At 52.2% G+C, this 27,563-nt stretch overlaps 12 protein-coding genes across 12 annotated transcripts; 4 read left to right on the forward strand and 8 right to left on the reverse strand.

Moving 5' to 3' along the window:
- Positions 1-98: 98 nt before the first annotated feature.
- On the reverse strand, positions 99-542 carry CLUP02_07541 (uncharacterized protein; the record flags this gene model as incomplete). Its single annotated transcript, XM_049286535.1, has 1 exon — positions 99-542. The coding sequence occupies one exon, from the start codon at positions 540-542 to the stop codon at positions 99-101; it is 444 nt and encodes a 147-aa protein (XP_049143678.1).
- Positions 543-1,161: 619 nt separating this feature from the next.
- CLUP02_07542 (FAD dependent oxidoreductase) lies at positions 1,162-4,342 on the reverse strand (the record flags this gene model as incomplete). The annotated part of the gene is made up of 5 exons (XM_049286536.1): positions 1,162-2,100; positions 2,163-2,254; positions 3,055-3,167; positions 3,239-3,479; positions 3,541-4,342. 5 exons carry the CDS (start codon positions 4,340-4,342, stop codon positions 1,162-1,164), a joined length of 2,187 nt encoding a protein of 728 aa, XP_049143679.1.
- A 1,188-nt stretch (positions 4,343-5,530) lies between these two features.
- On the reverse strand, positions 5,531-6,115 carry CLUP02_07543 (uncharacterized protein; the record flags this gene model as incomplete). Its single annotated transcript, XM_049286537.1, has 1 exon — positions 5,531-6,115. A coding segment is annotated over one exon (585 nt), but the record flags the coding sequence as incomplete, so codon positions are not given.
- Positions 6,116-7,214: 1,099 nt separating this feature from the next.
- On the reverse strand, positions 7,215-9,356 carry CLUP02_07544 (GMC oxidoreductase; the record flags this gene model as incomplete). Its single annotated transcript, XM_049286538.1, has 4 exons — positions 7,215-7,425; positions 7,514-8,681; positions 8,771-9,172; positions 9,314-9,356. The coding sequence occupies 4 exons, from the start codon at positions 9,354-9,356 to the stop codon at positions 7,215-7,217; spliced, it is 1,824 nt and encodes a 607-aa protein (XP_049143681.1).
- A 2,273-nt stretch (positions 9,357-11,629) lies between these two features.
- CLUP02_07545 (uncharacterized protein) lies at positions 11,630-12,516 on the forward strand (the record flags this gene model as incomplete). The annotated part of the gene is made up of 2 exons (XM_049286539.1): positions 11,630-12,157; positions 12,235-12,516. 2 exons carry the CDS (start codon positions 11,630-11,632, stop codon positions 12,514-12,516), a joined length of 810 nt encoding a protein of 269 aa, XP_049143682.1.
- Positions 12,517-13,450: 934 nt separating this feature from the next.
- CLUP02_07546 (major facilitator superfamily transporter) lies at positions 13,451-15,244 on the forward strand (the record flags this gene model as incomplete). Its single annotated transcript, XM_049286540.1, has 2 exons — positions 13,451-13,971; positions 14,077-15,244. The coding sequence occupies 2 exons, from the start codon at positions 13,451-13,453 to the stop codon at positions 15,242-15,244; spliced, it is 1,689 nt and encodes a 562-aa protein (XP_049143683.1).
- Positions 15,245-17,381: 2,137 nt separating this feature from the next.
- CLUP02_07547 (uncharacterized protein) lies at positions 17,382-18,500 on the forward strand (the record flags this gene model as incomplete). Its single annotated transcript, XM_049286541.1, has 1 exon — positions 17,382-18,500. The coding sequence occupies one exon, from the start codon at positions 17,382-17,384 to the stop codon at positions 18,498-18,500; it is 1,119 nt and encodes a 372-aa protein (XP_049143684.1).
- A 199-nt stretch (positions 18,501-18,699) lies between these two features.
- CLUP02_07548 (uncharacterized protein) lies at positions 18,700-19,180 on the reverse strand (the record flags this gene model as incomplete). Its single annotated transcript, XM_049286542.1, has 3 exons — positions 18,700-18,736; positions 18,796-18,979; positions 19,039-19,180. The coding sequence occupies 3 exons, from the start codon at positions 19,178-19,180 to the stop codon at positions 18,700-18,702; spliced, it is 363 nt and encodes a 120-aa protein (XP_049143685.1).
- A 1,423-nt stretch (positions 19,181-20,603) lies between these two features.
- CLUP02_07549 (uncharacterized protein) lies at positions 20,604-20,891 on the reverse strand (the record flags this gene model as incomplete). Its single annotated transcript, XM_049286543.1, has 1 exon — positions 20,604-20,891. One exon carries the CDS (start codon positions 20,889-20,891, stop codon positions 20,604-20,606), a length of 288 nt encoding a protein of 95 aa, XP_049143686.1.
- A 681-nt stretch (positions 20,892-21,572) lies between these two features.
- Positions 21,573-24,191, reverse strand: CLUP02_07550 (tRNA synthetase class I catalytic domain-containing protein; the record flags this gene model as incomplete). The annotated part of the gene is made up of 3 exons (XM_049286544.1): positions 21,573-22,610; positions 22,664-23,803; positions 23,865-24,191. The coding sequence occupies 3 exons, from the start codon at positions 24,189-24,191 to the stop codon at positions 21,573-21,575; spliced, it is 2,505 nt and encodes an 834-aa protein (XP_049143687.1).
- A 417-nt stretch (positions 24,192-24,608) lies between these two features.
- On the forward strand, positions 24,609-26,087 carry CLUP02_07551 (tRNA methyltransferase complex GCD14 subunit; the record flags this gene model as incomplete). The annotated part of the gene is made up of 1 exon (XM_049286545.1): positions 24,609-26,087. One exon carries the CDS (start codon positions 24,609-24,611, stop codon positions 26,085-26,087), a length of 1,479 nt encoding a protein of 492 aa, XP_049143688.1.
- Positions 26,088-26,341: 254 nt separating this feature from the next.
- Positions 26,342-27,290, reverse strand: CLUP02_07552 (uncharacterized protein; the record flags this gene model as incomplete). Its single annotated transcript, XM_049286546.1, has 2 exons — positions 26,342-26,979; positions 27,032-27,290. The coding sequence occupies 2 exons, from the start codon at positions 27,288-27,290 to the stop codon at positions 26,342-26,344; spliced, it is 897 nt and encodes a 298-aa protein (XP_049143689.1).
- Positions 27,291-27,563: the final 273 nt, after the last annotated feature.

A 27,563-nucleotide genomic window follows, 5' to 3' on the forward strand; every position in this document is an offset into this window, starting at 1 on the left:
AAGTTCTCCCAAGTCACCTCGCTCGTAAGTATCCAGTTTCAATGTTCCCGACGTGTCTCCTTACACACAAACATGTATCTCACTCCAAATTCCCCCCATCAAAGCTTCGCGCGAGCCTCAGGCTCCCCCAAAACCTCATGCTTGAACCGATACACAATATCACTAAACCTGCCCTCCGGAAAAACATAAAGCCACGTCATGGTCTCCCCGCCGTCGCAAAACACACCGTGCTCCGCGTCCCCGGGAATCCACACTAGCTGGTCCTTGGACACGGCGTGCCGGACGCCGTTGATCTCGACTTGTCCGCTACCGGAGAGCACGTAGTAGATCTCGGCCTGCTTGTGGCGGTGTAGCGCCAGGCTGCCGTTGGGCGGGCAGGTCGCTACGCCGGAGCTGAGGGAGTCGGTTACTGTGCCCGGGGCGGAGACGAGGGTGTGCCATGTTGCGTTGCCGCGGGACTGTTCGGGGAATGATTCTGGGGGATTTGTGGTGGAGGATTTGAGGTCTACTATGAGGGGCGATTCTGGAGCTTTTGATGCCATCTTTCTTTGCGTTTCCTTTGTTGTTACGGCACAGAAACTTAGAAAGTTGTCGTCTACAAGGCACACAGTTTCTACGGTGTTGTTGGTGATGAAGAATTGTGTTCGTGGGGGTTTATATCATTCGTCATCTACCCCTCCTATTCCGACTCCGGTGAGCTAAGAACAAGACGCCGTCTCATCCAATTTTTTACGTGACGATGGTGTCCGTTGTTCGTACTATATTGGTCGGCGATGTGGAGACCCACACCACCAGTCCGGCAAGAAATGCCTTGTTTGGCATGTCGAGCCTCGGGGTCTCAACTCTTTGTCCGGATAAGATAACTACAATCAACGACTTCCGTTGCACCGAATGCTTCATCGATTGGTGCTGATATGATAATATTTCCAGGTATGTTGCCTGTAGACAACGCGAGGGGCCTATGATGATACGCTCACCAATGAGTAGGCTTTCTGTCGGAAAGTATACTGATAATAGATGCGGGCGTAGCTAGAGGCTTTCTGTATCGGTATCGTGAATGATACCAAAATAATTCCACTCTATCAGCATCAGCACCAAGGCTTCTGATAGAAATAACCTGGCTTTAGGCCCACAGATTGATGACACCGAACAACCAGTGCCTCATCCGAATAGTTTCGCAGCATTGCTCCTTCTCACAGCTTCGACCTTGCTGGTGTCGTTGAAAGCCTCCTCAATATCTTGATCAAACTTGACTCTCCCAGCCTCAGCCATGGCCCAAGGCGTGAAAGGCGTATCCGTCCCCCACAACAGCTTCTCATAGCTCACCCACCGAAGCAGAGGAGAAATCGCCCAGGTAACCGGCCAAGGTCCAGCAAGGTCAAAGTAAAAGTTTTCTGCCAATGTAGCTTTCATAAACGACTCCGTGAGATTGACATCCGGCGTGCTATAACTGACAATCCGATCCAGAGTAGGAACAAGACCGCCGCCGGCATGAGGCATAATCCACTTGATGCGAGGGAACCGTGTCGGAATCTTGGAGTAGAATAAGTCTGCAAATGTGCGTGCTGTGTCAAAGGGGAAGTCGATTGTCGGCGCTCGCCCTTGCCGTCCTGCCACCGGCCTGTTCAGGGTAAGCCATTCCGGCGGTGCGATACCGGGGTCTTCTCCGTCGATTGAGAATCTCAAATGGTTGTGCTCGGTACAAGGTGTGGTAGGATGCTCAAAGATTGTGGCGTTCACCTCGTTCAGTGCCTTGTACACTGGATCGAGGTCCGGGTCGCCGAGGTACATCCCGTAAAAGTTGGACATGAGCACGATGCCGTCAGGTTTCGGGTCGAGTTGGGTGAAGCAGTATTTGATTTCTTCGACGGACGCGCTCACATCTGGGAGGGGAAGGGATGCAAAGAAGCCAAAATTGTCGGGATACTTAAATTTTAATTCTGATGCATATTCGTTTACTTGACGTGCGAGTTTGATGGCTTTCTCAGTCGCGTACTTTGATGGTACGGACAGGTATACCCCCGGGCTGGAGATGGACAAGGACGATTTCTCGATATCCTGGGCATCCATGAAGTTGAGATGTGCCTCGGGCGTCCATTCCTATCACCCCGTATAAGCATATCGCAGAGCCTTTCCAGGTGCTCGTAGGGATAAAAACTGACGGGAATCCCGGGCATGCCATCGGGCCCAGGTAAATGCCCAGCGTCTCTGAGCGCTTGCGCATAGAAGTCTGGGACGTAGTGCGCATGCACATCTATTTTTAGTTTTGAGGATTCCATCTTAGTGCCTGCCAGTGCGAGACTCAAAAGTTGGCCGACGATGATGAAGAAGAGAAGAGGCATGACTAGTTGTGGATTGAACTTAACGTTCCCGCCTTGGGCGAAGTTGGTGCCAATGCGAGATCAAAGCAGTAAGCTTAGTTGACATCTTCAGCTTAGGCACTTAGGCGAGCTGCAGTGATTATCAAATATATGTGAAGGACGCCAAGACACCAGCACATGTCTCCTGATCCGACGCCTTTCTACGCCGTTTCCTGCGCTGCGTCACAATGGCCAGGTTAGGTTGCTTTTGTCTCGCAGCAGCGCGCATAGCGGCAGATACGAGACGCCACGCTTACAACTGTCTAGCAGTCTTTCGCGCAAGTTCATTACTTACATGCAGCCGTGTCGATCGTCAGTTACAACGGTGGGGAGATGGGACGGGTCCCATCGACTTGCCAATTGGCTCTTTCTAAGACCAACGTCCACTTGCTCATGATGGCCATGTGCCGCATCTTCAGGGGTGGCATGATCGCGGAACAAAGTAATAGATTGCGCTTATCTTTGAAGCACTAATAATGGACGAGTTTGTCGATCAGGTCTCCCTCTTTATCTCATCATCATATGCTAGCCACCAATTCTACATTCCTTTCCGCTGGAAGCAATTTTTTCAGATCGCTCAATTCTCTTCTAGGCCAGGCCCTGTGAGTGGGCGATGGGAATGTTCGGTCCCATGACCACTTCTTTACCAAAGTCTCCTCGAGAGATCCGTCGAGCATCTGCACGACATACTTACCCAGGATGGGCAGGAACTTCCAGCCGTGAAAAGATCCGCAGGTTGCGACGTAGAGATTCTTGCTTGCAGAGTGTGGGGAGATGATAAAGTCTTCATCGGGCGTGACAGCCTCCCTAACACATGTATTAGCAAGATAATGCATCTTTCATCTTAACTCGAGTCCTTCAGGAGCTCCTATACATACCAACAGATACGATAGTTCTCGTTCTTGAATGTTTCGCTTCCTTTCCCAAACAGGCTCTTTCCAGCAAAGTCAACATCTTCTTTCAGAGTATCTGGTACCTCGAGCTGCGCATAGTCAACTGCCGGGGGAGGTGCAGATATCTGGCTTCCGTTTGCATGAGTCTGAGTGTTTCTGAAGATGATCTGACCCCAGAACTTCAAGGTCTTGTCTTCGGAATGGGGAACACTTCCGTTGCTTGCGCCTAGGATAAACTTTAGTAGTTAAAACACAGCGGGGATGAGTTGGAGCCAGCTCTTCCATACCTCTCGATGGCGGCACCATGGAGATGCCAACTGGCCCGTCGTAATAGTCCTTTGCATTCTCCCCAGAGACAGGCGTAAACCCCTCGGTAACAGCTGCTGCTACGAACCTGTCACCAGCTTGAAGATCTTTTCTTGCGGGTGCGCTATCAGCAAGCAACTTAGCCGTGTAAGCGCCTGTTGACAGAATAACTCGTGAGGCGGTAAGACTCTCGCCCTTTGACGTCTTGATACCGGTTGCAGCACCATCGTCATCGAACTCGATTTTTTCAACTTCTGCCTCAATGTACTTCACCCCGAGCTTCACAGCCTCTTCGATCGTTCTCTGCAATGCCTCCTTCGCCTCACCCCATCCACTATTCTTATTGACAAAGACCTCCTTCACATCAGTGAAATCAGCATCCTTGAAGATGCCGCCATACTGCTTCTTCGCCTCCTCGACAGAGAAAGAGAACAACCCAGAGTCGACTCCGAGCTTCTTGTAGTTCTCTTGCATTTGTTCTGCAAAGTTATTCGGCGAGACCCAGTAGACGCCGCTTTCGTGGTAGTATGATTTCCAGATCGGGTCCTCGGACCAGTACTTTTTGGCTTCGAGGCAGAGGCGCATGTACTCAATATCAACATAGTCGGCGCGCACAACCTTGTTCCAGTCCCAGGAGGCGGCGACGCGGATCGGGGCGTCATAGGCGTTACGGTCGACGAGGGTGATGCTGGCGTCGGGATAGGCGCGGACTAAGTGCAGGGCTGTGGAGGCGCCAAAAACGCCAGCGCCTATGATGAGGTATGACTCTGTCGAGGCGGCCATTTCTGCAATACGGAGGTGTGTTAGCTTGTTGATTTTGAGTCTGCGAAAATCAGACTAAAGACTATGTTCTCAATAAGTCCGAGTGAGTCGCATCTTGATCCCCGTTGTCGGACACTGCCCGCACTTCATCCCCATCTTATCTTCTGACGTCATGTGATCAAGTCGGCACGCAATCAACTTTGGGCCGAACAATCCCCACTGCAACGTGGAGCAGGTCACATTCATCAGTGTTGTCTCGAAGATATTGGTGGAGGTGTAAGTTCATAGCACTCCTGCCTTTGTCACGCCTCAGAGTTGGGCTCTATCCGGAATACCACGCTGGGGATGAGAAGTGAAGGAGTCTATTCATCTATGACTCTTTCCCCAACTATGGTAAGTGATCAACCCTTGGAATCCAGTGAGTAAATTGAGACTATCCCTCCATGTCGTCTGTAATGTCGTCGCCGTGGTCGGCGTTACCATTCAACCCTCAGTAATTACACAACAGTCTCCATGGTCTCAACAAGACTTTCAGGGTGGGACTTCCATTGTTCGCGAATGAGGCTCTTCGCTCCGCCTCCCATTTCGTTTCACCGCTGCTCATCCCACATTACATAGCCCCATCGTCTTAACTCTTCTAGCACAAACCCTCCAAAGACGTTGGAGTATTGTGCATTCCATAACAGGACCCACGCCAGCGGTGGTGAAAAAGGTGGCACGTTGTCACCCATGAACTTCATCGAAGTCTTGGCCCTTTCAAGTTTGTCCCTGGCAGGTGTTAGCCCCGAACTTCGATCATTGAATCTTGGGATTGGTATCCGCAGCGTTATCCTTCACCTCATCAAAAAGTCTGTCGTACTTGGATTTGATGAATAGCTAGATAGACCCAAACGCCTCTACGTCCCATGGATTAAAGATTCCGAAGAAAGTATTACGAATCTTATCACTCCGAAAGCCATAGGACTGCACACCCTTGTTTCGACCGAATAAATGGCAATACGTCTCGAAGCGGTAGATTGCCCTGTAGATGCGTATCTCCTCACTTCGGCTAAGACTTGTGACGTTGTCGGCTCCTGTTCTTGTCGGAATGGATGTCTCCCCCGACGTGAATTACGATACAGATGACACCACCTGCCGGAGGTTTCCAAGCGCCCAATTCGCGTACAGACGAGCGATGGGTCGAGTTACAGAAACATGAAAAGCCGCCATTCAGCGAATTTGACCGCCCCTTGCAATATTATGTTTCCCTGAGAGTACGGTATCATAATCTTCGGGCAGGAACCGTTCGCACATATCGTCTGTTCGCTTCGGTCTGAAAATTGCTACCCGAGACCTAAGGGTGGCGAAGGCGTCAATATAATACCAATCAAGCTCCTTGCTCAAACAAGTGAAAAACAGAGTATCGCGGGTCTTTCTATACTGTGCATGCAGCACAGGGGATGCATTTATAACACTATGAAGCGTCGGTAGATCCGGCATCCACGATAGAAGAAGAAACCGAAGCTCGGCTGGTAAAGATTCGAGACGAGAATTGGATTTTGAGTAATCGCAGACAGCCTTATTTTCGAAATGAGAAGAGACCTTCAGAGAGTCCGAAGCAGTCTCAGCTGTTAGGCCATCTGGATTAGATTCTTTCCCCAGCCAAGGAGTGGTCTCCAGGTGATTGGAAGTACCTTCCGTTTTTAGGTTACAACAGGACTTCGGAGAAGAGGAAGAGTCTTCAGTCTCCGAATAGGGAGAGTCGTTCGGGTGATCTGAGGCAAACGAATTGTCGAGACAAATGGATATTTCCAGCGGGCCACGAGCAATTCCTCCTATGAGGTAATAAGAGGACTTTCTCCGGTCTAGGTTAGTTTCGTGTCCAATGCGGGGTGAAGGGCCAAGAGGATCGGGCGGTCTGATCTTTGGGGTGATAAGAGAGCTTTGGGAAATCGACAATACTTTCGATTTTGACGTCAAGAATTTCCTCCATGCTCTCGGTCATTGTGTTCATTCTCTCTCCATCATCATTGCCACTTCGAATGCGGCAGGGTTCGCTGTCGTTGTCATCTTCTGTCGACATCGTTTGGCATCTTGGTAATAAAGCAAAGTCTTTAATCTGAACATGTGTATGAAGGAGGAAAACGATCCTATAGGGTACTTTGGCACAGTAGAGGAGAGAGAGAGAGAGATCAAGATTCAGGTAATGGTGGGGTTGTGTTTGTGAAGAGGAAGAGATCGCGTTGCTGAGCCACTCGCTGAACTTCGAGTGGGCCAGTCTTGTTACACATATTGTCTCTTTGTAGCTTGGTGCGATAATACAAATTATGTCATACCAAGGGAGATAGCTTGCACTGCGATCTAGGCTCACAGTCCCAGCCACAGTCATCAGTTGACTGAGTTGCTTTGCCACCGACATCAGCACACTACATGTCGTCCGGGTTGGCTCTAAGCTATGTTGGGCAAAGAATCACTGACAAGACATCGTTCACATCTCATAGAGATGTCCAAGAGGCCTCGACATTCGACACCATGCATGTAGGAGCTCCGGTAGGCAGTGGCTAATGTGAACTCCGCACCTGTGAATCGTATTAATCTAAGAGTCCCGGTTGTATGAGTGAATAAGCGCCTCATCATGTAGTCAGTATCGTGCTGATTACATGTTATGATATGTTCTATTGGCGCGTGTGTAGAGCAAAGCTTCTCTGCATGTATTGTTCTTACATCAATACCCAATTAGGTACTCGGACTTGACATGGAAGCTTCACTGCCGACAATTTCCTCCGACTTTCTTTCACTTCTCAGATGAAATCAAGAAGATACCTTCTAAGCAACGACCTTTTTGTTCATAAGTGGCATCGATTTGAATGACCCGTAAACTTCATAGCAGCATTTGTTTCTCGACCCATGACAATCACCAATACCACACGTTACGCCATAAACTCGACCCAATGATATCTGCTGCCTGTTCTCCAAGCGCATAAGTGGCTACCTGTAGGTTCGCCGAGATAGGAACGGGGAACACGGACGTGTCGACGACACGAAGGCCCGATACCCCCATCACTCGTAGGTCGCTGTCTACGACAGTGCCCATGGCGGCTGTGCCGGCAGGATGATAACATCCACTACATGATAGACCGCGTCAGTAAGATCATGAAGCCGAAGAATGTTGTAGAAGTGTGAAGAAAGTAAGTATGCGAGGAAGTGACCTACCCAGTGTGACCGCGTACCAGGGCGTCGACCTCTTCATCGGTGGAATCCACCGTCAGTGGATGATCCGTTCCATCGCCGTCAATAATCTCTCGACCCATAATGGTCATGTTGGATGACATGAGCCTGACAGCCTCCCGTATCGTCTCTCGTGCGGCAAATCGGTCAAAGTTGGAACCCAGAAAATTCGGGTCGATAACAGGGTCGTCCTTGATATCGGCAGACTGGATCGAGACGGACCCGCGACCAGTGGTAATAAGAACGACGGAGACGAGCATGATGGCAGATCCGTCGGCTGAGATCCCGCTATATAAGAGTTGATGTGAGGAAACGGCACGGTCTCGATTCAGAAGTGGGTGCAGCATCGGGTTGGGGGAGATCCCGCCTTCGTCCTGTGCAATGGCGTCTGCGAGGCCTTTTCTGGGAAGCTTGGTGGCGGTAATGAAATCGCCGAAGCCGCCAAGATCGTACTGCGGCTGCTCAAATAAAGGGTTGCCTGATCCCTTGGCCCAACCAGCGGAAGGATCGGCGAAGTGCCAGAATGTGGGAAGGAGGATGTGATCATGCAGGTTCTGGCCGACGGCTGGCTGGTCCAGAATGACGTTGATGCCGTGCTCTCGGAGCATGTCTGCCGGTCCGATGCCGGAAAGCATCAGTATTTTTGGCGTATTGTAGGCGCCTGCTGAGAGGATCGTCTCACGCGCAAAGATCTTTGTGCCGTTCTCGAGTTGTATGCCGCGGGAGACAAGGGGACCTCTAGGGGACCGATCCACCAAGATACGAGCGACGAGGCTGTCAGTTAGAACGGTGATGCCGTCAAGAGAGTAGACCTGTGATGCCAGCTGGCGCTTGCCGTGGTGTCTGTTTTCTTGGATGTTGCCTACGCCGAGATTATCGCCGCAGTTAGAGTCAAGAGAAGGCAATGGATTGACGCCGAGTTCTCTCCACGAGTCCATCAGCGGCTGGCGCAGTGGAAAGATACGGCCCATTTCCACTGGTGTTTCGACCTTGACTGGTCCCTGATGCCCATGAACCGACGGGTTTGTGGTTTGGTCCCAAAGCGTCTCCGTCTTCCTCATGTATGGCAGCTGGCCCTCATACGTCCACCTCTCGTCGTCTACCATCTCGCCCCAAAGGTCGTAGTCGACCTTGTGGCCGCGAACCCAAGCGCCTTGTTCATGCCTCGTAAGCGAGGATCCAAAAGTCAAAAGTAAGTTGAAAGACGTCGGCTATGTGCCCGTCATATTTCTGGCCACTTACCTCCGTTGATGGCAGTGCCACCACCCAGCCCCTTGCCAGCGAGGGCGGACATAGTTCGATTGTCAACATTGACTTGTGGCACTGAAGTAAACGACCATGTGTGATTACGGGTCACTTCGGGGTCCGTTTCGATTGCCTTCAAGTCTACAAGCTCATGAGTGTTGGGGCCCGCCTCAACTAGGAGTATCTTGAGGGTCGGGTCTTGCTCAAGGAGTCGGTTTGAGACGACGGACCCCGCAATTCCAGCTCCCACCACAATGCAGTCCCAAATGATCATTATGATGGAATTCGAATTTGTCGTGCTTGAAAGAGGGAGAATCGGGCTGAGTGGGCGAACCCAAAGGATCGTTTTCCCGAGGAGACGAGTTGTTAAGTACTCACTTCTACACACGCCCGGCAGAACTGGGCTTCAAATTTACGGGAAGGGGTAGAGTTAACATATGAAAACCAAGGGATGGAGAGAAACATGATTCTCCATCGTGTGTCAGACAGTGGAAAACAGCTTTATAGGGGGAATTCGAGAAAATACCATGAAACTCTTACGCGAAGTGGTCGTGGTGGTCACGGCAGTGGGTGTTGCGGGCATCTAGGGATGTTTTTGGAATGTTGGCAGGTACGCTGTGTAACGGTGACACAGAGCCGAGATGTTGAAGTCTCAGGACACCCCGTGATGCGAACACGTAGATCCTCGCCGATCTTATTTTTTCACTCGATAATTGATAGGTAGAATAGCTTTCAAGCTATGACCGAAGTACCGCTTGAAGATGCTCGGCATAATGCAATGTAGTGTTATAGCGGTGTTGCTGTCGCTAGATGGTGGTATCATCAAACTGAGCGACTTGTCTCTAATAGGTGGCCATGCCGCTGTTCATAGACATCCTCTCTTTCATGCTTGTCGCTGCTTTGAAATGCTCCATGCACTTGGGCAGCAAAAGTCGAGTAAGATCTAATCCTGTTGATTCTTAACCGCGTGTGAGTCGAAAGGCCACGGAACGATAATCTCCGAAGTCTTGACTCTACAATCAGGGTAAAGCCCGGTCATAGCTGGACATAGTATAAGGTAGCATCCAATAATGATTGTCACAATTGCGCGGATCCATCGGTTCTTTGTGAGATCATGAGTCAAGTCACAGGAAACCACCGATAGCGACGGCTATAACGAAACAGAATACATCAGAGATTTATCCAGTCGCCGTATAAGCTACATGACGCATGCTGCTGGATGAACATACTGAACGTCAATGAAGGACAGTAAAAGGTGCTTGCCAGTTGTAGCCCTTGTTGAGTTTGAACTACATAATCCATGAAATTTCGGCAGACAACAAATAGACCAATAGGACGAGAAATTTTGCGTTTCCCAGCAGAAAGGGGAAGCCTACTGCTATTTGTCTCAATTACACTCTCCCTGGGTGAGTGGCTGTCACCAGACGTCTGCCCCTGAATTCGAATAGAAGTTGAGTGCGCTTCTTCTGAGCTACGGAAGTCCCATCGAACTAGGCTGGTTGCATGATAGGCAAATAGTCTGCCTCTCGAGAGTCTCTAGCAGGCTCAGTTGAATCCTCAACTCGGCTTGGCTGGTAATCATTCACATCAATTAAAACGCTCACATCCCTATATAAGAGGCTTTCGACCGCTACCGGCTCGCTTTTGATTGGGGCTCCATAGTGGATTCCCTACAATCCTCACTACATGTGCCGGATTGATTCCCCACTGGCGAAGGTCAAAGTTGAATGAAAGCACCATAATCATACTATTCACCACTTATACGGAGCGAATTAAGTAGACACCTAGCAGGACGCAAGCAGGAGATCACGAGAAGGGAGTGAAAAGGCTTGGCCATGAGTCGTTCTGAGTTATCTGTCTTTGTTCAGATTTGGGAATGCCGTAGGTGACTTGCTATCTACATACTGAAGGAATCTGCCTTTATGTACTCATGCTTTTCGGACCAAGTCACTCCCAGCAGCCCACGTGGCTCATGGACTAACTATACGGGCTCACAACATGATTTCGACATCATGAGACCATTTCAGCATATTCGCTTGCCAAAATTCAGCTTTCCATTTAAGACCTTGTTGATCCCGGCGTTGGCAAAATGATGTTCGGTATCATTCTACAATTTGAGGAGACGCAGTGATGCGCCCGACCCGCGACTGAGGCGGGCCGCGTATGGGGGACGAACCACATAAGGTGATTGTATTCCTTCTGCATATTCTTGTCAGCGATTATAGGCTCTGAACTGCTGGAATTTCCTTGGCCCAGTGTCATGCAGCCATGCATGCGTACCAATTCAGTCTAGCTGCGGCACAGCTGTTGCCCGGCCAGGGTGAGACCGCGAGAGGCCGGCTCGTACCGAAAGCACATTTGTTCCTTGCTACATGTAGATGGACAGAGGAATGCCAAGATCGTGGGCTCGCATATTTTCATCATAGTTGGGGTAATTATTTAAGGTGTTTGTCAGCCCGAACTTTTTTGTCCGTTATTCCTACATCACTCATATCTCCACCAAAGACGAATATAATCGACATACTCCTCAACGCGGCATCGCTTCGATCTAGATTCTAAGATATAGTAATTTTGATTTGAGTAGGTAGCTCCACAATGGACTATCAACCTTATATAACAGGATCCGTATTACGGACCGTTCTATCCGGCCTTGTAGTTCTCCCCGCCTTGGGATTCTCTGTACTTGTCCTGCGTAAGCCCGGTGCCAAGCACGATCACACACGCCGATGGGTTGACTTTACCAAGATTGCCCTGGGACTTTGGAGCATGTGAGGAATTCCTATCATCGTTGCTTATAACTTTCACCGCACCTCCCGAGAAAGCTTCAACCGTATCTGTTCCAACACATTTCCGGTCATGAGACTAACACCGCCGACGCTTTTTAGATCTGAACTCCTCAGTTTCATTTACTGGATTGTTATCACAGTCTCTTACGCTTGGCGGAAGAACGGCCATTTCTCCTTTCCGAATGAACTTGTCTATGTCTATTTCGTCGGTGGGCTGGTTGGCTACCTAGGCCATGTTGCCCTTCTTCTCGCCTTCTTTTCTCTAGCTCACGCCTTAAACCAGCTCCGCAACGGGGCCGAGAGCGACGATTACAAAGCCTATCACATCGGAAGAAAGGTGGTGCTCGGCCTGTCGGCTCTGGTAACTCTGGTAGCTGTGGCAACTTTTGCCTGCGAGGTCGCTGAGACGGTTTTGCTCGATATTCTCCCTCGCAGAGACCGCTATGTACCAGGTGATTGGGACAATACGATCAGGCTGGGATTTGCCGCCCAATACATGGGTGTCATCAACATTGGCTTCCTCTTCGTTGCGGCCCTCGGCTTGCTTGGGTATGCCGTTGTATCCTTCAAGACGGCCAGGGGCAGTCCTACCCAGAAGGTAGGCAGTCTTTTCTTGATCTTAGAGACAGATCTGAATCCATCTGAAAATGTTGCTAACCCGAATTCACTTGGTAGGCATCTACTCTTCTACTCATTGCAGTCTCTCTCTGGCTCATAACCAGACTGTATAGCTTCATCATCTCTATCATGGTGGTGACGAATCACTTTTGGGGCTGGGGTCCAACGTACATTGGAGCCGCAGTTGTCGATGTGATCCTCTCTGTTTGGCCATCGTTTGCGACTCTCATGATCCTCTACGTTTTAGCGTCTGACAACACGTACAGTCTCTCAAGGCTTCACTATGAGGAAGAAGATGATGAGCAGAGGATTTGGGATGAACGAACACAAAGCACTTGAGGTCAGCGTGCGATGTGGCGCGGCTCATCAGCAAGACTTTGTGCCCCGATCGTATGACTTCACCTATGCGTCTCTCTTCCTTCTGATAGCTCCCATTTGTGGGGGTAATACCACCTAGGCCTAGAGAATGGTGACATTGTTATCGATGTACGAGCGACAACTTCGAGAATTAAACACCTATTACTCTTAAGAGCCGACGACCCGCATACAGCTTTTAAGAGCGCCAGTTGTGCTCGCTGTCTCGAGTTTCCACGACAGTATGAGTCGTCACGGATCAATGTTAGAACATCACAGCAGAGTGAGTATTTCAACGGGAGAGTTTTACAACTCTCAGTTCAGTAGCATCTGTTAGGTCTCTACAGCACCAGCAGCAATCAAGGAAGCTTTCGTAAGTAAATGAAAGCATAAATTAACGGACTCTTACGCTGCGGGATCGGCACCTGGTGATGTTTGAACGGCTTGCCATTATGCGAATGGTAGTGCATTGCTGAAGCTTTTCCGGTCGTGGCATTTGACAGGCATAGCTGTTAAGGCTCTACTTTCAATTAGCTCGAATTAGCACCAAAATGCATAGGCAATCTGAGTACTCTACTAAACTTCATTAAGCTTTGGCAATACCCACATCCCAGTCCGTAACAGAGCCACACGGCGCTGTACGAGGAAAGCTTCGGGGAGTTATTACAGCAAGACGCCGACTCCAGCTGAAACTTGCCGCCTTGGCGACGGGAATTCTTTGCCCAGACGCGTCGTCATCGGGTTCGCTGTCCACGACCCTGTCAAACAAGCATTTCCATTCTTTGTACGCTGTCTACTGTTCAGCACTCTCTTTCCCTGTCATTTATTCATTCGCTATCGTCTCATTGCTTCACTGAATTCCCTGTCTCTCATTGCGTTCGTCCGTTAACACCGGCCTCAAGAAAGAAAGCTTGAGAAGATGCCACGTCTATCAGACGAGGTGCAGGAAGAGCACCTCTTGGGCGCCGAATATTCGGACCACGAAGGGGTGCTACCGATGGACCCGTCCGAACCGTCGCCCCGTGCCGGCTTCCGTGCTTTCCATAGACCTCCGCCGCCAAAATGGAGGCGGCCCTCCTCCGGTGACGGCGGTCTCGGCGGTGCTCTTGGCGGGATGGTCTACAAAGCCGGCTCGCGTCTCAATGCCGCCTTGGCTCCTTTCCGTGCCCGATCGCCGCGTACCATCATCTTTATGCTGGCTCTCCTCAAGTTTGCCATTACTATCAAGGGCATGATGCTCATGCTTCCCATGATGAGGCTCATCGAGGATGACATTTGCCATAAGCACTATAAAACTAGCCCCACGGAAATGATCCCGGAGATGAAGTGCAAGGTCGACGAGGTGCAAAAGCAGCTTGCTTGGTTGAGCGGGTGGCAGTCTCTCATTGGTGCCGTCGTCAACTTCCTCGTCGCTTTTCCTTATGGCGTCTTGTCAGATAGGTAGGTAACTCACGACTCCCCTTCTGCGTGAGAGCAGAATTGAAGTCATCCTACCTTACTACAAGTTCATTTACCTGATCGCTAACACAAATTCTGTACGTTCAGCATCGGCCGGAAGGCAGGCCTCGTCTTCGCCTACGTTGGCACTATCGCCGCCTTCAGCTGGTCCCCTTTCATTCTGGCCAACTTCCCCGAGCTGAGCATCTGCTACCTCTTCTTCGGTTCCTGCTTCTTCTTTTTCGGCGGCGGCATCGTCGTTGTCTTCAATAATGTCTACGCCATGGCCGCCGATATCAGCACCGAAAAGGACCGCGCCTCAAACTTTGTCATCCTGTCCGTCGGCGCCGTGGTGGGTGGCGTTAGCGGCCACGTCTCCGCCGGCTTCCTCATGGAGAAATTCGGCCCCTGGGTGCCGATTCGTATGGTGTTCCTACTCACACCGTTCGTCTTCCTCATCATCATGCTCCTACCCGAGACTCTCCGCGTCAAGCTCGACAACGGGCACGAACCGCCGAAACCGCAGCTGCCGCTGGGCGACGCCATCAAGGAAGGCTTTTTCAAGGGGCTGGTTCAGCTTAAGGACTCTCTCGCGATCCTTAGAAACCGCAATATCCTCCTCTGCCTTGTGCCCTCCATCGTCGGCAACCCCATCATGACGGCAAACTCCTCTACACTACCGCAGTACGTGAGCAAGAACTTTGGCTGGACGCTCGCCCAAACCAGCTTCCTCCTCTCCCCGCTGGGCTTTCTACACCTCGGCACCCTCGTTCTCCTCCCATGGGTCTCGAAAATCGTCGTCGACCCCCGCGGCCGCTTCCGCCGCACCGGCTTCGGCAAGGACGCCCTCCTCGCCAAGGCATCCTACATCATGATCGCCGCCGGTGCGCTTCTCGAGGCCTTTAGCAGGGAGATCGTCGTCTTTCTCCTGGGTCTCGTCTTCCAGACCTTTGGTTCGGCCCACAACCCGCTCGCGCGCGCCATGATCACCGAGTTTGTCGATCCGGAGCACACGTCCCGGTTGTACGCGCTCACGAGCATGGTCGATACTCTTGGGTCTCCGCTCGGCGGACCGGTACTGGCGTGGGCCTTCTCGGTCGGACTTGAGAAGAAGGGACTGTGGAAGGGGTTGCCGTGGTTCTACGTTGCGTTCTTGGCGTCCTTGACGTGGGGGGCGCTGATGCTTGTAGAAGAGCCGAGGAAGAAGGGACCCATTCACTTAGAGACGGAGAGCAACCAAGAAGCACTAGACTATGAGTCAGGGGCGGAGGATTAACCCCGATTGAGGTTCTTCTATCATTCGATATCGTTTGATTTGCTAGTGGTTTCATTGCATTGGTTTCTTCTGGGATAGATAAGGCGGTATGGGAACTGGGTTAGATGGACTAACAAGCATAGACTGGGTATTTCATCTAAAATTACCACGACTCAACGGTATCGCAGGCTACCGTGGTCAGCGAGGGAAGGGTAAGCAGGCGTTCTGAATCAATTCAATTAAAGATGGACAATATACCGCGGACCACTTCCGGTTGCTGGGCGGACAATTGACAGCCAACTGACTGGCAGGGCCGACCATTTTCATGAATGGGGAACCATGACGCCGGTGATTGAAGTTGTCAACGGGGATCATCCCCGATGGAGCAAGACGATTGTGGATTCCCGCCGCCTCGTTGGCATCGACAACATCAGCTGCCATTCGCCCACGTGGCTGTCGCTGGTCTTCAGGTATCTGTCGCGCAATGGGGGGAGACCCTCGAATGTGGACTGTCGTGAGTGGTATGCAAGGCTAACATGAGGCATGCGAGACTACTTATCTGGGTCATCTATATCATTAATGATGGTATTTGTTCCATCGTGCAAGATTCTCTCACCATGGGCCACAAGGTCAATGCGCATGAAATTGGGCATTTTCGGGCTTGACCGCGGTGCTGGGTGGGTTGCCTTGATTTTTTTCTTCAGTTTGTTTCTGTTGTTCGTTGGGCATCGTTATGCATTAGCTCCTCAAGACTGCCGATGAACATTGTCACCAAGATCGCTATGATCTCGATGCCATTAACAACAGACTCGCTGGTCCGGCGGGTGGTGCATATCGTCATCGTCATGGGTCATAGACAAGACAGTCGGTTCAAAACATGAACTCATGGCCTCTCCGCTCGCAAAAAAAAAAGAGCAGATCAAGGAGCACCAGCCACACCGAAACCACTTCCCCTCTGTTGTCTTCGTCAGTCTCCAGGTCCTACCTGGTTCCCAAGTGTCATGGTCAATGGGCGAGGATCCCTGCTGTTTTTGTGATTACTGGCCACAAACATCAGCATCATTCCAAGCGATTAGATCGTGTTAGGTCTTATCCAGGTCTCTCGAGTTTCACAGCGGCGCCGAATCCTTCGATTCTTGGCAGGTTTCTAGCGTGTGGCTGTTCCTCCCCCATCCCAATAGAGTCTTTGTGATCAACGGATTCTCCCAACTGCGGCTACTTGGAACTTCTCCATGAAAGATCCGTATTTGGAAATGGAATAATTACGAACATTGAGAGCCGCAATTGGGCGGCAACAGAGAATAGTAGCTCGATCCGCTGTGGCTCGGTTTGAACAAGAGTGTAGACTCTAAAGGCTAGTTCCCTCTCCCGCCATCTCGGTCTGTGGCGCAACTCTACGAGCACCGATGATCCCAGCTCACAGCCCAATAGTTCAAACCGGAACAGTATTGACTGATTTCCCCCTTCACCAGTTCACCACACCCATTCCCCGGCGTTGCCCCATTTCGCCGCCGCCCTCTCAGTTTAGTCTTCGCCCTGCTAATGCGGTTGGGTGGTAAGACAAGAGAAAAACCAGACCCTTATTTTGATCCGTCCACCGCGACGGGATTACCCACCCCGCACTCAGTGGGCGTCGCCGCACCGCAGAGGCAACCCGGCCGAATAATGTTCAAGGGCGAGGGTCTGATGTCATGGGGTGCCACGCTTGCCATCGCTATGCTATGACTCTGTTGCTGGGGACTTGGAGGGAATGGTCACCTTTGATCCTTTCAGCCACCGAACCAACACCGAGATGGGACTATGGTTGGGCATTCATCATGTCTGCCAAGGATTGCCGGGCGAACATATAATGCCCAGGCCTCAGAGAGAGCCCCCCGGCATGAGCTTTTGTCATTGACAGGTTTTCTCGTGTTTTGACTCCATCGTCAAAAACCAGAACTTCAGTAAAACCTAAACCCGCCTGTGTATTTTTTATTCGAGGCTTTGCCACAATATTTGAACCTCACGATACCCTCACGATACCTATTTAGTACTTCATTTTCTCATACGTGAACTCTATATACCGTTCGCAAACAATAATACCTCTTGTACCTTTACCTTACCTAAGTATCAAAAAGCAGCCGCTGCATTCTCTCTATCCCACAGAGACAATATAACCATGGCCACTTCCGACTTGGAATCCAAAATCCGCCAAGCAGCCGTCAGAAACCGCCAGCTCCTCGCCATCCTCGCAGACACAGACAACGCCATCCCCGACCTCCGTCAACAACGCCGTCTCATCACAGACCTGGACCACCAGCTTAAAGAATCCGACAGAAATATCCGTGCCCTCGACAGCCGCCGCAAAAAGGAACTCAAGGACCATGAAAAGTTTCGCGACAGCGTCATGCGCCGCTTCGTGCACAAGGCCGTCGGCAAGCGCGACAAATTCGATGAGCGCGCCGCCCGCGAGGAGCGTGAATACTTTGACGTCCTGCAGGACGAACACCGCGAAAAGGAGCTCAACAAGAACGTGAAGGAGCAGTTGAGCGAGGCGCGCGAGGCAAGCAAGGCGCTTGAGGTGGAAGCCAGGCGGCATGATGAGGCGCAGTGCGAGCTGGATAGCCTCTATGATTCGATCTTTGCGGGCCCGACGCCGAGTTATCCCGAAGAGGATACCCTCGAGCAGTCGGCGGAACAGGCGCTACACGAGTACCATGATACCCGATCAAAAGTCGAAGCTGAACAGCATGCCATACGCCTTCTTACGGATGCGATGAAGAGGATGGGCGACTCGTTGCGGCACATGGACGACGCCCTGAGTCACTCGCGCATGGACATGTTTGGCGGCGGATCGATGACGGACATGATGGAGCGGAGTGCGTTGCAGCGCGCCGAGAGCGCGGCGCAGGAAGCGAGGATGTTGGTGATGCAGGCGCAACGGATGACGCCGTACATCGGAGACCTGCCGCCGATTAACATCAACCACGGCAACCTCATGGGAGATGTGCTGTTTGACAACATCTACTCCGACATGGCGTTCCACGATGAGATCAAGAAGTCGAGAATGTCGATTGAGAAATGTGCCCAGGCTTTGAGTCGGTACCTCCACGAGACCAGGGACCGACACATGTATCTCTCGCGGGAGCAAAAAGTTCGCGGGGAAAGGTTGGAGAGCACGCGCACGGCGCTGCAGAAGGAGCGGGAGAGGTTATTCGAACAAATTACTGGGGGCAGTAGTGATATGAAGTTCAGGTCTGCTTCTTCGAGTGCCCTGCCGGTCGGATTGAAGCATTGAATGGTGGGAGGATTTGTGTGAGTATATGATTACTGTGGCATGCAAACCAGCGAGTTTGGATAATGTTAGCAGCTTTAGATACCAATTTGCATGTCACAAGTTCAAGTGTCAACAAAATAGTGTTTGTTCAGTTCTTCAAGTAAATTTCATTTCGTCATAGTATATCTGTCCGGCCGTTGATAAAATATACACACACTATCTAGTAGTCCATGCGCTCGTGGCGGCCTCGGCGCTCACTATATCAATCTGTCAGTCCCTGTTCGATGTGTACTGAATGATCTGAAGGTTTGCTTACGGGTTGTACTCGTCCATGTCACCGTATTGCTCCTGGTACAGGTGCTCGGCCTGCTTCTCAGCGTGTCTCTTGGCCTTCTCACGGTCGATGTAGTCCAGGCCCTTGGTCTCGAAGAGCTTGTCAACCTCGGCGCCGGCAATGCCAGCAATCATCTCCTTGGCGAACTGGTGCTTGACGGGCTCGCCTGTGCAGAATGATAATTAGTACGAGTTCTAGATGAGTTAAGGAAGTTATTAATCATACCGTTCTTGCGCTGGCGGTCCTCGAAGAGCTTCATGGCCTCAAAGGCGGCACCACCGGCAACAATCTCGTGGGATAGCTTGCCCTCGTGCTGGCCCTCATAGACGGCGTCACGGTGCTCCTTGGCTTCTCCGAATCCGAACATTTTGAATAATTTAGTGTAGGGTTAGGTAGGTGTATAAAGTCAATTGGTATGTAGTGATGTACTTGAGCTTGAGAGTGAAGTAGTAGGTTTCCCAAGTCAAAAATGAGGGAGCAGCTTGAGGGGTTCTTATGCCCTTCCAGCAACCAGGTCAAGCTCTCATGTGATCGACAAAGGGCCCATCTAAGCTTGCTCTGTTTCGAGAAAAACCCCTTAACCTTCCTGTGCCCCTGGATTCACACTGCCCGATGACATGATGGAGGGGTCGATCCAGCACCCCTCGACACTCATCCGTCAACGCTGGCCACGCCTGCCTTTTCTGCCACCTTTCACGGAGGCCGCGTCCCGCCGATTCATGCTCTAGCTCGCGAAGCCATTGGACACAAGTTGGGAAACCGACGGGAGGCCTTAGCTGAAGCATCAAACCCTTGACGCGGCGCGGGGTGGCAGGAGGGGTCTAGTCCAGCTCGATTACCATCGAAACCAGTTCTGACCCAGGAAAGGCACGTCTTCAGAGGCAAGCTATTGGACGAGCCACCGTCTGGCGTCTGGCGTCTTCTTTGCCGACTTAGCCTTGCCCGACATGGACCTGACGTAAAGCCGTGGATGTGTTTTGGCGGGGTTGCTCGGCACATCGGCAGCGCTTTCGTTCTCGCGGGAGTCGGGGGACCTGACGAGTGACGACGGCTTTGTCCGCGTTTCCACGGCCGTGTGTCTTTTGCGGGTTATGATTCGAGGGAGAGCCCCAGGAGGGGGTGTTTAGACTCCTGAGCCCACCTTTCTCGTTCTCTCTCTCTCTTTTCCTCTACTCTTACATTCAAACTCTCGGGTCAAGCAAGAGTAGCCAACGGCTATGACTGAGCAACACAACACTGGACGAACACAACTAAACAAAGGTTCTAGTCCACAAGCCTCCCTTTGAAGTTCGCTGCCAATCAAGCTAGATTCAAGAATTGAGATGTTGCCCGGAATTCTGCGCTTGTAGCCGATTCGGTCAAGCCCCGCCGGCCCGGGGAGTTCGGCATTGGGAGCTGCGTCACTATGTCAGCCACCCCTGCTGGGCTGAACCAGAGACGAAAAAAAAAACAACTGGGGACGCTGCGGCAAGAAAGCTTGACCATCGCGCGGCTAACCGGCAAAGAAGGTCTCCATGCGCCGCCGCCCCCCCTGTGTCTCCCATTGGAGCTACCATAGGGAGTCTTGTTACACAATGATGCCCCCGTCGGGCCTCTCTCTCATCAGGATCGAGCAAGTTTAAGCCAACAGTCTCCAGCTCTTATGCAGCTTCGGCATATACAGCCCACATAACCTTTGATCTTGAAGAAAAGACAGGTCGACCCTGCATGACTTGGAGTGAAGCTGAGGTCCGAGTCCCTCTTCAATGACGTGCCAGGAAGCTCCGTGCAGCGGGTGTCTCAGAGACTCTTCAATCCGATGTACTCTCCAAAGAATAGGGGGAGGGGAACCGTGAGAATGAGGGGTAGCTCTCGTAAGGTGGGCGAGAGCTGTTTATTCTTCTCTGAATCGTCCAAGTTCCAGACCAATCCCCCCTCACCGCTTGAATCGACGATTCCAGGCCCTCTTTCATGACAAAGAGCGGACGGAACCTTGACGGGTGCCATCCGGGTCCAAGAAGATAGCTTGGATGGGCTGCCGCTTGGCTGACTGGCTGGGTAGTTGGGTGATTGGTTGGCTGGTTGGCTGGTGCTGGCATTGTTGTTCCAAGGTTTCGACTTGTGCCTTGGAAACTTGCATCCGCCCGGCAGCAAGCTCAGCCATGCGCGAGGCTTTCGTAGACCGCTGGTCCGCGGCCCTCATAAATCTGCTGATCTTACGAATGCTGCTCCAAAAGAAGCTTACGCATTATGGGTGAACGTGAGACTGTGGTTTCGTCACATTGCTTTTCTCCTCCAGACAACCTCACAGCACATCTTATACCAGAGGCTTTGGTGAAGAATCGATTCGATGGCCGAGGCCCGCGTGGTAAGGTAGCTGCCAGATCATCGATGGCCCGGCACAAGACGATCACCATTCTTGGCAACAGCGGGATCATGCATCGACGGAAGCCCCCCGGCTTGGCAAGGGTCCAGACGCCAGGGGTCCTAGTGTCCACCCTTCCCACAGCTAGTGCATGTAGCTTCATGGCAGCTCTTCCACCAGCTCGCCCTTCTGTGCACAAACGCTGTTCTGCAATGAATGAGGCCTCTTTATCGTGGGAAACGACTGCTCTGTGAGTAGGTTCTGTCACTGAGAGAATATGGGTACTCTTTTGTTAATCCCCCGATGTGAACTTCCATCTTCACACGAGCGTGATGCCGCCACGAGTTGCCTCTAGCTTTGCAAGTCGTGAATTACTCGCTTTTAATGCTAGTTGATGCCATCAAATCTGGCCTGTCTATGATTTACCACCAAACTTGACCAGATACTTCTCGTGCGCCTTCTTCTGGCTCTGCCATTGTTTCTGCAGCTTCTTGAGCTGGCTCTTGGGCATGTCACTGCCGTCCTTAAGCTTAGTTGGCAGTCCCTCCGCGTCCCACTCCGAGTACTTCTCGTCTCCCTTAAACAGCTCCGTGTGGGGAAGCTTCGCCTTCTCCCACTTCTCCTTCTCCGCTTGCTCGCGCGCTCGTTTCGCCTCTTCCTTGGCCCGGGCCTTGTCCGCTTCCCTGGCCAATTTCTCGTTCTTCGCCGCGATCAACTCGCTGGCAGGTACAAACTTGATCAATGACGACTTGCCATCCGGCCTGTCATCCAAGTAAACTCCGAGATTTGTAAGGTCTTCGTCACGAATCCGATCTGTAAGAGACAGGATGGCCTTCTTCGTCTCGGGAGACACTGATGACACGATACGACGGAGCTCGTCGCGTAGTCTCGAGGTAGCACGCAGATACGGCAGAGCCAATTGCTCAGGATCACGAACACCCTTATCAGCCAAAGTAGAGGACTCTGCTTCCGGGTTTTGTTGCGACAACAGGGCGGAAACGGAATCGGCCGAAGTCTTCAGCGCCTCCACATCCGACTTCACGGTCTGGAACACCGTCGCGTACGGCTGCACGACAGTCTTGGGGTCAAGCTTTGCGTTAGACGCAGGCGCAGCCCAGCCAAGGCCGTCATAGGGCGCCTTGGCATTCTCGTCGAGACCAAATGTTCCAAGAATCTTTGTGATCCAGCGGGCGACGGCAACGAGCGCGGGCACGTTAGCCTCTGCATCTTGGGAAACAACGACCTTGTTGGCCTCGCTGACAAGTTCCTGAATAACACGCATCGCTTGAGGGGTATCGAAAGAGTTGGTGAGGGCGGTTTGCAGGTCAGCCTTGGCTTTCTCCAGGCTGCTGACAAGTCCTCCGGTGGGCTTGTCTGACAGTGACAGAGATTCGACACCATCGGTAGAAGCGCTGGCATCCGCAACATATGCCTTGACGTTGGTAAAATAGTTCTGCCGAAACGTTAGCTTAGAAGTTATTATTACGATACGGCTCATAGACTCACGTTGATAGTTGCCTCCCAGCTGGACGCCTGGGCGCGCATGTCGGGGGAAATCTCGACGCCATCGTTCCACTTGCCCATCAGGAACACAATGCGCATTCCTCTGGATGTGTAAGTCGTGGCAAGGGCATCTTGGATAGTCTGGAAGTTCTTCAAGGACTTGGACATCTTTGAACCGGAGATTGACAGGTGACCCATGTGCATGAAGTTATTGACCCACGTGTGCTCGCCCTTTGTGTTATCGACGTAAAAAGCCTCGCTCTGGGCCAGCTCGTTATCGTGGTGAGGGAAGGCCAAATCGATACCGCCGGAGTGAATATCCATCTGGGCTCCGAGAATGTCAGAGGCCATGACGGAGCACTCGATGTGCCACCCCGGCCGACCCTGACCCCATCTGCTCTCCCAGTATGGCTCTCCCTTCTTGGACTTCTTCCACAGCGCGAAATCGCCTTCATTGCGCTTTTCGCCCAGGTTCTTCGACAGAGCTCCCTCTCCATCCTCCTGCAGTGACTTGTCGTTGCGGTTGCCGGGTCGCAGACGGGAGTATGTGTTTCCGGCCTTCTCGAAAGCTGTGATATCGAAGTATACGGATCCGTCAGACTCGTATGCGAATCCCTTGTCCACAATGCGCTCGACAAAGCTCGCAATCTGGGGAACATATTCCGTAACACGCGTAATGACGTCGGGTCGCAGGCAGTTGAGAGCGTCCATATCGTCGAAGAATTCCTTCTCCATGCTCTGGGTCAGGTCGGTAAAGATGGTCTGATCGCTCGTATCAATGGTCTCCTTATAGAGGGAGTCGAGGTACGGCAGAAGAACTTCATCGGTTCCAGGGAAGAACTTCTTGTCCTTGATCGCAAATGCAGCAGCGTCCATGTTCGCGATGTGCATCTTCGTCTTGGCCTCGTCGTCGCCGGGCTTGCCTTCGCCAGTCAGGGTGCCACCTGCAAGAACCTTCCCATATGCGCTATCTCTTCGCTCGAGGTAGTTGTTCTCGTCGAGGTCGGATGATTGGATCAGAGACAAGCTCTTCTCGGCGTATGCGCGGAAAGCTGTCAGAGTAAGCTTCGCCAGCTCTTCGTCCGAGTACTTCTTCTGCTTCTCAAGTTCGAGGAGACGTTGTCTTCGGGCCTTGATAATAATCTATGCCACAGGAAATGGTCAATAAAGCCTGATGTGCCAGTGGAAAGCTAGTGAATCAAACCTTGTCGTCGACATCAGTGATGTTCATGACAAACTTCACATCCGCGCCGAAGTAGTGCATCATAATGCGCCGGATGATGTCGGTCGACACATAGTTGCGGGCATGGCCCAAATGACTCTTGTCGTAGACAGTAGGACCGCAAGCATACCAAGACACCTTGCCCGGGTTGATTGGTGTAAATGGCACCGGTTGACCAGGCTTTAAGGAGTTGTGCACCTTCAAAGACTCCATAGTCGCGATGGAGGAACAAGCCCTAGAGAATCGAAAGTTGGGTATCTGAGTGGAGAGAGAAATGGAAATTCTGGTGAGTCTAAAGAGGCGATTCATCCAGAATAAAGGGAGAGAGGCACAAGGAGGGCAGAGTGCATGAGAGTAGGGAGTCACGTCGAGAGGGTCGGGTCAAAGGGTCGAACTGAGAGGGTTGAGTCACTCAATTAGGAAGGGAGGGGACGGCGACTTTGTTGGAGGGAGCAATTAGCCGCCCACCTATCAAAAATGGCCGGTGTGACACCATCGTCAGCCTCGCAGTCAATTGGGGCGCTGTGTCAACATCTGAGTGGTCAAGCTCTCACTCAGCCACAGCTGCCCCGCGCTTAGCCACAGCTAACTTTTCTCCAATCCAGCCTCGCGAAGTTTTTCCTCGACTGCCCTACGACCTGCATTGGCTAGGTAGCTTTCCTGCACCACTCCAATTGTCCAGAAAGGCATTCAGGGTCGATCAAGTCTGGCTCATCACTGGCCAGCATGGCGACCGAAATCACAAAAATGACGAAGCCATCTCCATTCCTTCAGCCTGGCCCCAGGACGTCTGCCAATTCCATCGCTATCGTGCAGCTCTCTCGCGACAACCTCGTTCCTCTCATCCTCAAAGATTCTACCGGTGCGGTCGACGGCTATGCCGAAGGAGCAGTCCTTAACACACGATTCGGCTCATTTCCCCACTCCACCTTGATCAACGTACCATGGGGATCGCAAATTCGTGCCTCGATTGTTGACACTGGCTCCAGAGGCCGCAAGCGCAAGAGGAAGGAAGAGGAAACGGACGCGTCAACACCGGCAGCGGCAGATGAGGCCGAGGCGGAACCCAGCGCACCGGTTAAGAAGGCGGCTGCCGCCGCGAGTGGCTTCGTGCACATTCTTCAGCCTACAGCCGAACTCTGGACCGCGGGCCTACCGCATCGAACACAAGTCGTCTACACCCCCGACTATAGTTACGTCCTTCAGCGCATACGAGCGAGACCCGGTACCCATATTATCGAAGCTGGCGCAGGTAGTGGTAGTTTCACTCACGCATCAGCGCGTGCGGTTTACAGCGGATACCCCGAAGATGACTCTCAACGAAAGGGCAAGGTCTTCAGCTTCGAATTCAACAAGGACCGTTATTTGAAGATGCAAGAAGAGATCACTGCGCACGGGCTGGAAGGCATCGTGAAGCTCTCGCATCGAGACGTTTACAACGGCGGGTTCCTGGTGGACGGTAGAAGCCCCGAGGCAGAGTCGGTGTTCCTGGATCTACCCGCTCCCTGGGAGGCCCTCCCCCACCTGTCACGACGAAAGCCAGCGACGAAGGACACAGAAGGCGAGACACAAGAATGGGTTTCCCCACTAAATCCCAAGAAGTCGGTTTACATCTGCACCTTCTCCCCCTGCATCGAGCAAGTACAACGAACGATCAACACAATGAGACAATTGGGATGGGTGGATATCGATATGATTGAGATCTCACACAAGAAGTTCAACGTCATCCGGGATCGTGCTGGGTACAGCCAGCCCGATCGCGGTATCGCGGCGAGCGCACGCGACGTGGGCCAGGCAGTCGGCAAGCTTCGCGAGATTGAGAGAAGAACGAGAGAGTACCACAACTCGGCAGACCCCAACTCGACAGACGACTCACCGGCGGGCAACGCCATGGACGTGGATCAAGCGGGAGAGGGCACGAATGGTGATGAAGAAGAAGGACCATTTGCGGGCAAGCCGTGGTTGCAGGGTCGCATTATCCACCGCGCGGAGCCGGAGCTGAAGACCCATACCTCGTACCTTGTCTTCGCTGTGCTGCCGCGCGAGTGGAGCGAGGAGGATGAGGCCGCCGTGCTTGCAAAGTGGCCGTGTGGCTCAGAGACTGGTGTTATTGGAGCCAAAGACAAGGAGACGCGCAAGCAGGAGAAGCGCGACCTCCTCGCAGGCAAGGGGAAGAGAAGGAAGGGCAAGTCTGGGAAGGCTTAGCTGCCTATACGAATAATCGCTGTCGACGATCACTGCAAATGGTGATGAGAGTGGTAGATACCCTAACATTAGTGTCGGGACATTGCGAGAGTATGTTGGTAAATCATGAGTCAAGACAATTGCATCTGCCTTTCTCATGTCAGCTCATCGTGATTATACACAATGAAATCCGAGGCCAATGTCGTTCTTTGGAAACGATGCAATAGATCATCGTTTGATGAACGTGAAATCTTTTCTCTCATTCAACTTATTGCTCAGTCCCTGGCTACCATGGCTTCGGGCTGTCTCCCCTTACCCTCCACCAAAACTCCAGCCTTCCTCAAAATATCGACTGTGTTGTTCACAACCTCGGGCTTGACACCCTCCACGCCATCCGTAAATTTGACCGTCTTCAGCCACTCCCTGGCATCCGCCTCAGAGTAATCCAGATGGGTGCTAATATACTTGACAGCCTCATCCTTGTTCTCATTGAAGTGCTTCACGCCCTTGTCAAGCTTCTCAAACAGATCCTTGATCCTGGCGTCGAGCTTCTGACCGTCCTTGGCCAACACCGTGGACGCGACAATCTTCCAGCTGCTCCAGGGCGTGTAGATCTCGCCTACACGGCGGATCTCACCCGAGTCGTAGTAGCGCTTGGAGGTGAAGTGCTCCCACATGAAGAAGTCAGCAGCGCCCGAGTTAACGGCGTTGCGGAGGTTCTCAAAGTTGTTGAGAATCACCGTGTCAGAGAATGGTGCCGGGGTGGACGGGGTGAGCCAGCCGTGCTGGTCGGCGAGGACGAAGCCCATGATCTGGCTGCCGGAGCCGATGCGGGAGACGCCGATTTTGCCACCCTTGAGGGAGTCTACTGAGGTGATTTCGGGGCGCTTGGCACCGGTTGAGATGGCCCAGCCTGTTGTTTACTATGTCAGTAGTGTTCTGAGAAGTTGGCCTTGTGAACCTACAGAGGGGCGTGTCAACGTAGGTGCCGACGAGACGGTAGCCGCCATCCCCGGGGGCGTCTTCCTTGCCGAGGCCGGCGATCCAGCCTTCTGTCAGCCCAATACCGATGTCGATCTCGCCGCCGCGAATGGCCGTAATCATGTGTCCCGTTCCGGAGGGGAAGGGAACCAAGGTGGCATCGAGGCCGAAGTGCTCCTTGGCAAAATAGAGGGGCGTGGAGAAGTGCTCCGGCACGTAGCCAATTCTAAGAGGTGAAGCCATGTTTGATGATTCGACTGAGAAGAGGGTGAGAAAGTGAGTCAAAGCAAGCCTGTGATGAGTAGTAGAACTGGAAGAATAGAGCGGAAGCGGGACTTTCGAGAGTTGCGAATCTCGGGCCGGGACAGTGAAGCGGCCGATGACTGTACACCTCAGTGACTGAGTGAGTGCGGGGTCTTTTCCACTGCTTTCCAGGCTCTGCGTGTCAGCGCCGTGGTCCGTCCACCGGTGCAGAACTCAGCGGGGCCGCAGTGGGACGCCCGGCCCTCACGCCGG

Source organism: Colletotrichum lupini, chromosome 4, assembly GCF_023278565.1.
Source record: "Colletotrichum lupini chromosome 4, complete sequence".
NCBI lineage: Eukaryota > Fungi > Ascomycota > Sordariomycetes > Glomerellales > Glomerellaceae > Colletotrichum > Colletotrichum lupini.